Below are 10636 nucleotides of genomic sequence, written 5' to 3' on the forward strand. Positions count from 1 at the left end.
CCCCCTTTCTCTATTCTGTGCTCTGCTCTTCATTTGCGCCTCCTCTTCACCACTGTGAAATCCTCCCAAATTTTCACACCCCATATCTTGGCAACTACCTCCTCCTCCTCTGTCACTTCTCCTTTACCATCCTTCCTTTCCTTTTTGGCTTGCTTTACAGTGGGGCGCCGCAGCGGGCGCCCGTCGCCTCCCCGTCTGCCCACAACATCAGCAGCGCGGCTGTGTCGGACCGAACCAACTTCTCCAGAGGGGGAGTCCGCAGCACGTTCCACGCCGGCCAGCAGCGGGGCGCACGGGACCAGCAGGGCTCCACCTACACCGGCGGCCCGGCCTCCCCGTCTCTGTCACACGGCAACAGCCAGGCCCGCAGGACGCACGGGGCGACCGGGATTTTCAGCAAGTTCACATCCAAGTTTGTACGCAAGTGAGTAGCAGGAAACCCAGAGAAAAAAAGGGGGCATCTGTCTAGCGTTGTCTGAGTTTAGAAGAAGTAGAGAGGATGTCCAGCAAAAACCATAGTTTATTTTCAGCACAGGTACAAAGCAGCCATTTTTGGTCAAATAGCTCCTCAGAATCCCAGTTTCCTCAGTCTTTCCTTTGAAGATCACCTCTATCGCTAAACCAGAGCTGATCTCCAGCTCTGCTAAAAGAGGAGCCAATAAAGATGGAGCAGCTGAGTCTTCCCTGTAATTTAGCATGGAGCCCTAGGGGGGAGGGGGAGGGAGGTAATTTTGGTTGTAGTTCCACGTCTGTCCTACTTTTGATTTGAGGTTAGCACCACGACTTCACTCATGGTGAACTAAATGAAAGCAGAACTGCTTTAGGTGGAGTTTGAAATGGGGTAGATGTAAACAAAACAGTTTTTGGCAAACATGACATCCATCAAAGTTCATTTTGACCTTGGTGACACAAAATGTTTGACATTTCAATCCAAATTCTTTTGATTTTATTTTTCCCAGTTAAGATTTTGCTAGGAGTTTTTCCCTTTAGGACATTTTAAAATAAAAGTTTTGCATTTACCAGGTTTTTTAAATTGATTGAATACAACCTCACAGGAAGAATAGGTGTCTTTTTTTTGTTTTTAATAATGACTAGATTACCTAATGTGATTTACAAGGCTTTCTTTGAACTTTAAAAAAAAATAAAAAATACAGTGTTTGTACAGTTAAAAAGGTAAGTGATGCCCTGATTTAACGTCTTCAGTAAGAAGGCTATGCTTTTGAAAAACCAAACAGGAAATGTTTTTTTATGTATTGCCAATAGGTTTATATGATTTTAGGTAACAAATAATGAACAAAATGTCATTAATGTCCTTGTTTCATGTTGTGGATTAGTTTGTTTTAGCATAAAGTGGTAATTGAAAACGAGAGGAAATGAGCGAAGCGGTGGAACCAGGAAGTCGTGATAATGGAGAGAACACAGAAGGAACCAGAAACTAAGCTCCAAAGGGACAAAAAAACACAACAAAAAAAGAGCAGCCATGATGGATGAAAGTAGTGAAGAGCGTATAGTTAAACATTAGATCCCCTCCCGCTGTGTTTGGGAACCGTGGTTAAATCCCTCCCCACATATTAGCAAACCTGGAGGCTAACGTTAAAAACGGGCTGACCGCTGAGGGTTTTTCCATTTAGTCAGAGTTTAGGAGCCATTTTTTGCCTTTTAAAATGCTAATAAACTAACTTTTTTTTTTCATAAAGGAAGTGCAATCAGAAGTCATTCCTGCTGTGAGGAATGAAGGGAGAGTCGCACTGCTGGAGACTCGTAGGCCGGAACTTTTAGGCTCAAGTTGAGGCGTCAAAATAGTTTGAGTTTAGGTGTTCGTGTAATTTGATCAAGCTCCACCCCCTCCTAGGAATATAGAATGGTTTTATGTGCGTGTGTCTGTGTGTGAGAAAGGTGTATGAACAAGAACAGCCACTCTCCCCGGCCTCCCACGCACAGATAGTGTAGCTCCGTGGCGACAGTATCCATGGTTACACCGGAGATATCACTTTCCCCTTAACTATAAATACTGCTCGTGAGGACACACACACACACGCGCACACACACACACACACATGCAGGCGTAATTCTGTACAAGAATGACAGCAAAGTGAGCGCCTTCAGGATAAAGCCGAAATGCTTCGTCCCGATCGGTTTTGGAGTTGTTTTTGTCCTCCACGCCAGGTTTTTGTGTGCGCGGGATTTCATTTCATTTGGGGAGGGGAGGGGGTCCCTCAGAGCCGGTTCATTCCCTCTAAACTGCTCTTTAACAGCATTTGTTCATGCATCCTTACCAATAACAACCCCCCCCCACATGCAAAACGTGGACGTCTGTCGCACTGATATCCTGTCTGTCTGTTTTAGTCATTAATGTTGTTTGTGCTTTTGCTGCTTCACTACAGAGTGAGCCAGGACTTTTTTTTTTTTTACACTTTTTTTTTAAGTTTGCTGCCCTGTAAGCGGCTTGTCTTTGACAGAAAATATCAATACGTACGTTTATGCATACGTTTTTTTTCTCTTTCTTTGTTTATCCCTCTTTTGTTTTTGTAGAAATCTCTCGTTCAGGTTTCCCAGAAGGTAGGCAACATACCTGACGTTAAATATAACCCCTTGATTTATATACACGTCTATTCTCCTCTTTATATATATCTACATATATATATATATATATTTTATTTTTTTCCATTTTCCTTTTGTGCCTTGAGCCTCCTTTTTTCTGTGGTTTGAACCCTTTTTTGTTAAGCTGTGTTTTGGTCATTTATTTTACGAAAAAAAGACAAATTTCTACTAACCTCATTCTCACCCAATCACTGAACTCACCCCCCTCCATCATCGTGCAGAAAAAGCAACCTCACCCCCTCCTCTTCGTGCCTCTTCCATTCATCCCCACAAGTTTCTCCCCTCCATTGTTGTCCGTGTTCCAGGTAGTAGGAAGCTCTGCTCCCCGCAGCTCCACACATGTAGGTCAGGGTCGTCCGAAATCTCTCAGGGTCTTGGAAAAACCCGATTCGGAGTGAAATCGGCACAGTGATGAGACGAGTCTGTGTGAAGCTACGTTCAACGACCACCTCCAATTCAAAGGCTATTTAATGGAGCTTAAATGCACGTTCTGGCTAGATTCTATGAGCATTTTCAGTTACTAGATACAAAACGTGGGCCCGGTGATTGAACGTTGAACGATGAGCAAGCGGATACTCAGTTTTGGTAGTGACGTGTGGCTGGCGTCCCTTTTAATCCACGGCGGTGCCAAGCCATTAGAAACTAGATTGTAAAGGAGAAATGAATAATTGGGGTTTGTGCCCAACCGGAACCACATGACACCAAGTCTTTGATGTATTGAAATGGAGCTGAGGAAGAAACGGCCTGGAGCGAGATTCACGAGGTTTCGCACAGAGCCTCTTCCAACTGTAGGAGGCGGACATGCGTTAGTGTCGAGTGGCAACAATCTGGTGTGAACACCATATGTTAAGTGGTCACATGTCCGGTGTGAACGTAGCCTAATTCTGCTGAGTTTAGTCCAGCGCTGTTAACCTTCAACAGAGCTAACCTACAAACCATGGCTCATCCTCACCAGTGGAGCTGCAACAGCCCGAAAGTTTCGTTGATAGATTTCACTCTGGGGGGGCACAACTTGAACCCCCCCCTCCCTCCCTCCGCTGTAGTTGGCTATAACAGGACAGAGGCAGAGAAGAGGAGAGGACCCAGAAGGGACGGGGCTGCAGTGTTTCTCAGGCTGCACCTTTTGTTTGTTTCCTGGAAGCTGCACTCTTCTCCTCATTCGTCTGTGTGTTCTCGCTCTGGCACTGGCTCTCTAACAACAGCAGCAGCAGCAGCAGACCTGGATGGCTTTTAAGCTCCTCTGGCTGGAATACCCCGTCTCTGTGGTCACTGTCACTCATGTTCTGTAACATGTGGCTCACACACTCGCACCTTTCAGTAATTGGGTTCAGCAAAGACATGGTTTTTTCCCCCCACAGACTTTTTACACACACTGAAGGATCAGCAGGTTGAACAATGTTCCTTCTTTCTGCGGATCATAGCTCCACCTGCTGGTTTGAGCTTGTATGGCTTTTACTCTGAAGTTGAAATGTAATGCACTAAGAACCAAAATATCATTACAACTGTTTGGGTTCTAGCTTCACAGAATCTGGAATTCCTTTTAGTGCAGCTCCTAAAGGAATGATCATTTTGAGCTGCTTATTAAAATACATTAAAGTCCCACTCCGATCATCCTTTGATCTATTGTAAAAGCGTTCCCAGTGGTCTTAATTATGATTATGCTATTTTTAGCCAAAATCAGAGTACTGTCTCGTTATTCTAAGACACTGTTACTTCCAAAAAATGGATTCAAAATTTGACTCTGAGTTGTAGGCGGGACTGTTGGTGCAGAGAAACGCTGCCACCCTTCCCCTTCTCGTTGCTGAGAGCTCTCTGTTTACTGCTAACCTACATTTCCTCTGACACGCCCCCAACCTAACATTACAGGTGCAACAAAAACGGCGAGCAATATTGGAACCATCCTGCTGTACAGTTTTGATGCTGGTTCCATCCCGCTCAGCATATTTTCTTCATCATAAATAGGATCTTTTTCAAACGGCATTTCTTCATCTGCTCTGATTCACAATGATTTGAATAAACAAATGCTCAGAAATGCAATTTTAATCTTCATAATATATGCCCTCCATCATCATAAAGAACCATAAGAACGTGTTAAAAACACCATTTTCATCGGAGTGGGTCTTTAAAGAAATGAAAAAAGCAACTATATATATAATATATAAATATATATTACATCCGTAGCTTTACTAAAACCAGGTGGATTCCTTCCATATTGCTACATTTTTTGGAGCAATATGGATAGTTTTGGTCAAACATTCACTTCATATGAAAGTGTTGAAAGAACTTCAGACGACAAACTGTTGCATTTGCCATGTCACTGTCCTCCTGTCGCATGTTTTGTCTTCATTTGCTGTCTGACTTCCTTCCTGTGTGTGTTTTGGTCGCTGTAACGAGTTTGTCTGTTGTACATTTGTCATCAGAGCTGCAGTTAACATTTTGTCCACAGGGGGGAGTCTGTGTGTTTGGTTTTGTTTTGTTTTTCTCTTTAACTCTAATGTAGGTCCAGCGTTACTAATGATGGTTGGTTAGTGCTGGGATCACCAAATCGTTTAACCTTTTTTTTTTTCGCCACAGAGCCCGCCCTCTCCACGCTCTCCGTTCTGTTTCAGTCCATCCACAAAATGTTTACAAAATTATTCAGACTCCTTTGTTTTGCTTAAATGTCCTCAAAACGTATTCTGTTTTTCTTAAACTGTTAGGTCTTTGACACGCCTTACAACAATTTAAAATAAATATATTTTTAAAAAAAGGGAGTAAAAGGAACAACAATGAGAGGACAGAGAAGTCTCAACACTTTGACTTCCTGTTTGAAACCGGTTTGTAAACCAAATGGAGCCAGCTCAGTTACACAAGCAGTCAGGTCTCATTCACTTCAATACAGAAACCTGTTTAGCAACACTTTCATCTGCTCTGTGAGCATTTTTATCTCACTTTCATGGTGACCCTCAAATTCTCCCCTTTAGGACAAACGTATCCATGAAAGGAAATGGATATGCGGCTGGACATCTGCTGATGATACAGAAAAAGCAGCCGTGTAACGTTTGGTGAATCCAAAGCCTTTAAGAGCACAGTGGTTAGTCTAGAAGTGGTTGTTGTCTCCTCTCCCACGCCAAACGTTAGTTCTGCTGTGATACGTTTCCTCCCGGTTTGTGGTTGGATTGAAACACTGGAGCGTGGCGAGCAGCCGGACTGTCAGCCCAAATGTTAACCCAGCGCTGAAAACAAAAAGACTAAACTTGTGTTGATTTTTTCCGAGGAGTCCTTATGAGGGAGAGGGTCGGGATGAGGGGAGCAGGTGAGACACCAAACCGGCTCTTCCGTCTCCCCGCAGACTGTAGAGATTTGCCTGCCGAATCAGTAGACCCGGGCACGCGGGTAGATGATCCGAGCTTGCTGTGAATGATGGGAGAGGGGGGGGGGGATCTCGGTTGGTGATGGTGACAATGATTCGACTAATTGGGATTCAGGGGTGTTAGCTGTGCAGAGATTGATGGGGGTGAACTGCATGACGCGTGTGAGGGGAAATCAGAACCGAAGCACCTGAATGTGTGTTTGTGTGCATGTTCTGGGGGGGGCGAGCCTCCCAGCACGTGCACACAAACCAACAGGGGGGGTTTTTGTCCTCATTTCCACAACCTCACCATTTATGCTCTAACTCTCAACCCCCCTCCTCTCCATTCCTTAACTTTCTATTTTTTGGTTTCATCTTTCTCTTGAATTAATGGTGGGTTCTCACACTTTCCTCACCCCCTCCCTCCTGACCCCCTCGTCTTGGTGGATCTGTGCAGGTCTGTGCTGACCAGTACTGTGAACAAGTCGGAGAAGACCTCCGCCGGCGGCTTCTCCTCCTCTTCCAACAACGATGAGAACAACTCCTCGCCTGGATCTGGCAACACAGGTGTGTCCGGCGTTTGACTCGACATTAAAGTCCCTTTACAAAAAACGGATGTGACACGCCTTCACATATTTAGAGATGATGCAAAGATCCAGAAGTGTTTGCAGCGAGCTGATCTGGTGCTCGTCACGCTGAAGTGGGTTTCCGATTTGCGAGGGCACTAAAGGAACTGTCCACCTAGGACCGGGTCCTGTTCCAAAACCACAGGACCTGGACTGCTCAGACCTGGATTCAATTGTTATAGTGAAGAAGATTTCTATCTAACTCCTAATTGAATCCTGGTTTTAGCAGTCCGGGTCCAGCGGTTTGCAAACTGGACCTGGTCTGAGGTGGACTCAGTGATCCTATTTCCCATTTTGACAAATCGGATGAAGGTTTCACGAATCGGAAACTGGGTTTAATGTGGTCTTTACTGTCTGAATCAAGCAGGATTGGTTCCTAAAGTTCCTTTGGTGCCCTCGCAAATCTGAAGCTGTGAATAGGACGCCAACGTCAGCGTCGTTTTCCTTTGCTCAGCTAAAGTGGATATTGAGGGTTTTTTTTGTAAATCCATCTTTAAACAGATTTCAATTCTTTCTACAGCAGCATCGATGCCGAAGACTTGATTCAAACTTAAAGCTTCCAAACCATGACTGTCCCACTACTGTGCTCAACTGTTTTACATGTTAAGCTTTTAAGGGACTGCAGGAGGAGGCGGGGCTGCGTTTGCAGTCTTAAAGCAGATGGATTTACAGTTCAGGGATGATTCTTTTTGACTCCGCCTCTCGCCATTCCCACTCCAGGTGGCACAGGCACCCCTCCTGCCAACGCCAGCCAGAAGGACTCGGCGAAGCCGCGCTCGCTGCGCTTCACCTGGTCCATGAAGACCACTTCGTCCATGGAGCCCGCGGAGATGATGCGCGAGATCCGCAAAGTGCTGGACTCCAACAACTGCGACTACGACGAGCGCGAGCGCTACATGCTGCTGTGCACGTCCAGCGACCCGCACAACTTTGTGCAGTGGGAGATGGAGGTGTGCAAGCTGCCGCGGCTCTCCCTCAACGGCGTGCGCTTCAAGCGCATCTCGGGCACCTCGATTGCCTTCAAGAACATCGCCTCAAAGATCGCCAACGAGCTCAAACTGTGAGTGCGGCCGGCAGCAGAGAGCGGAGGGCTTTGAGAACGATGCCGGACGTGGGACCGGGGGAACAACAAAGGTGGAGGTCGGCTAAAAAAAATAATGACTCTGTTGACATCTAGTGGAGTTTGAAGGAGGACGAGGAAGCGTTTCTGCCCCGCACTCTGACACTCGGAGCTCTTCTGAATTGTGAAGTACAGACCGAGGTCTTCTCTCTTCCCTTTGGGGGTTTTTTTTTCTGTCACCTTCTATCTACTTAGACGTTCCACTCTGCTGCATGCCCCACCTTTCCGTTCTCCTTTTTCAAGCCCCACTCCTAACCACTCCTGTCGTTTATTTCCTCCTATTTATTCAGTTTCTCTGCACAGTCCTGCTGCCAGGTCTCTGGGAGGTGAAAATGGGGGGTTAGATGAAGGGGTGAGGTGGGCAGACGAACTCTGGGAAGAGGGGACAAAGGTGTGTCTTTGAAGCCTTATTTTTGCTGGTATTTGTTAAGGAATTCTGATTCAATGCGAAACCGAACGGACCCCCGCTGAGCCAGGACACTTTTGGACGAACAAAGCGGCGTCTGTGGACCGTCCCTCCACCGCTCTCCCTCCTCATCCTCCCCTCTGCCTTCTCAGCACAAATTCACCCAATCTTCTCACTCCTTTTTTTTTTTTTTTTTTAATTACCTTGGCTCAATGGTTGCCAATCTGAGAGTTTTTTTTTCTCTATTGGTTACTACTTTTACGTTCTTTTTTGTTTTAAGAGTTGTGCACTGGAACAAGAGCGGCAAATTTGAACCCATGGAGGGTCAGGACACTTCATGGACCAGATAGTTGAAGAATTTAATGTTGCCTTTCTTTGAAGAATTAAAATTAGGAGTTTGTGTTTTTCTCGTCAGCACATGAAATGATTTCTTTGTACCGTTTTCTTTCTTGGCATCCTGCCTTCATATCACCCCCTCCCCTCCCCGCTGTACTCTGTTACACGCTCCCAAAGAGGAACCACAGAGAAAGGTGTTGTAACAGTGTGTGTGAGTGAATAATGTAAGATCACTGGAGAAATGAACAACCAGGATCTCTACTTTTGATTTGATAATATATTTTTTGCGGCTGGAGGTTTGTATAGAATCGGATTGTCTGACGGGAAGTGGACGGTTTCATTGCTGCCTTTATTATTTTTTTTGGTGTATGCATTTAACTTCTACGCACAACCCTCCTCCCCGTTCTTCCGGATCGCAGAATGGTCGACGTGATGATTCCTCCGTCTCACTCGTCTTTTTATTTTTTGCCTGGAGGAAAAGCCTTGTTTGGTCCAGAACAGCTCCCCAAATGCTACGGAGAAAAGTTTCTCTCTGCCTTTCTCGGAAAGGTCCCGTCAGCCGACGTCACGCTTTCTTTTCTCCTTTGTACTTCAGTTTGGAATCTGTCAGAAGTTGGATCATTGTATTAAGGTGCTGGGTATTGGATTTGATTTATTATTCTGGCTGTTGCTGTTCTCTTCTCTCTTTCAGGGTTGATTTTATTTGACATTCTTTCGTTTTACATTGCTGTAATTTACAATGATTTTAAATGTGTTGAGCATACTGTAACTGTAGTGGTGGGTTTTTGGGGTTGGGAGGGGTGATCAACTCCTTTGAAAAGTGTATTTTTTTTTGTTTTGTTTTTTTTTGTGCAAAAACAAAACGATGGAAAGTTACAATGATAGTAATAAAAACAATGATATAAATAATGATGCCCAGACTCTGAAAGCGATTATGTTTAGTGATCTGGTCTACAGGTGGAGAAAACTGCATCCTGATGGTTCCAGTTTCTCACTGATCACGTGGATTTAAAACGTAAAGAGCTTCCATGATGAGTGCTTTTATACCCTTAAACTGGGTTAGAAAACAAAGATCATCTAAACAGAAGCATTTCTCTTTAACCCTTGTGCTATCCTATGACCCCACCCTTACATTTACGTGTTCTCCCTACCATGACAAAGGTGGATAAAGGTGGAAAGATTTCATGTAATCCATGGACACCAGTGAAGATCACAAATCATTGAAGAAAAAAGGTTCAGAGCACTGTCTAGTGGGTCTAGATGACCCAACTCCCAACGTTAAAGAGCCTAGGATAGAACAAGGGTTAACTCTACCTACAAGAAATGAAAAATCGTGAGAAACTCTGGATAAACTGTTTTCATTCAGATTTTTAGGATATGAAGGCCGTTATATTGAGCTGATCCAGACCTCATTTAGTGTTTTCTTTGTCTTATTTAGGGGCAAAATAAAATAAAAACTCTTTGCAATGTGGCATCAATTTCAACATTCTGTGGGTATTAAAAAGCTGATTTTACCACCATGTCATTCAAAGTTCATCATTCAGACAGACGTGAACACACGATGTCACTTAACGGACGAGCAGCGTCTCCTGACCACGGCGCCTTCCGGTTGGTCAAAGGCGGTCAGATGTTTCATCAGCAGACTTCCACCTGGACAGAACTACTGGTAGAGTTTGGGACAGACCCAGGAGTGAAGCCCCACCAGTGACCAGAACCTAAGGACCTGATGGTTCTGACAGCTGCAGGCCCGTTGATCAGATGTGAGGGGTTCTAGGGTTTCCAGACAAACTGTTGATTGTGATTTGAATGTCAGACGACTGCAGCAGGTGACTCCACTGAACGTTAGGGGAGGGAACAAGACCATGAGGGCTACCATCGGATCACTGTGTAGAGAAACGATGGTCGTCAGCGTTGCTGAGGAAGACGAGGTGAGTGACAGGCAGAGGTCAAGGTCATCCCAAGGTTCACTTTATGGAGGAGGAGCAACAGTCTGGACAGGCATCACCAGTCGATGCCAAACTCATTTGGTTATTGGAGATGAGCCAATCACTGCTGGTTCTGACCTCTGTCATAGAACCCATCGTCACCCCCCAACTCAACCACAACCCCCCCCCCCCCCCCCCCACAGCTTTCTGTTCATGGATGAAAATGCTCCACCACATCAGGCCAGAACTGTTACAGCTCAGATGGTACGGGCAGCCATGACCTCTGACCTG

General features: G+C 45.2%; 1 protein-coding gene across 25 annotated transcripts in view; it reads left to right on the plus strand.

The window, feature by feature from the left end:
- mark2b (MAP/microtubule affinity-regulating kinase 2b) overlaps positions 1 to 9329 on the plus strand; it is a 53538-nt gene extending 44209 nt beyond the window's left edge. For 5 of the 25 annotated variants that reach the window (XM_078936041.1, XM_011487411.4, XM_078936048.1 and 2 more), the window contains 5 exons: positions 161 to 424; positions 2533 to 2559; positions 5858 to 5896; positions 6390 to 6499; positions 7279 to 9329. In XM_078936041.1, the coding sequence (XP_078792167.1) occupies positions 161 to 424; positions 2533 to 2559; positions 5858 to 5896; positions 6390 to 6499; positions 7279 to 7622 (784 nt within the window). In that variant the 3' untranslated portion in view covers positions 7623 to 9329. The remainder of the gene's footprint in view (positions 1 to 160; positions 425 to 2532; positions 2560 to 5857; positions 5897 to 6389; positions 6500 to 7278) is intronic. The other 20 variants (XM_078936046.1, XM_078936057.1, XM_078936058.1 and 17 more) reach the window with 5 other exon arrangements.
- The last annotated feature ends 1307 nt before the right edge of the window (positions 9330 to 10636 follow it).

Source organism: Oryzias latipes, chromosome 18, assembly GCF_053564925.1.
Source record: "Oryzias latipes strain Hd-rR chromosome 18, Olatipes_Hd-rR_3.1".
NCBI classification, from domain to species: domain Eukaryota; kingdom Metazoa; phylum Chordata; class Actinopteri; order Beloniformes; family Adrianichthyidae; genus Oryzias; species Oryzias latipes.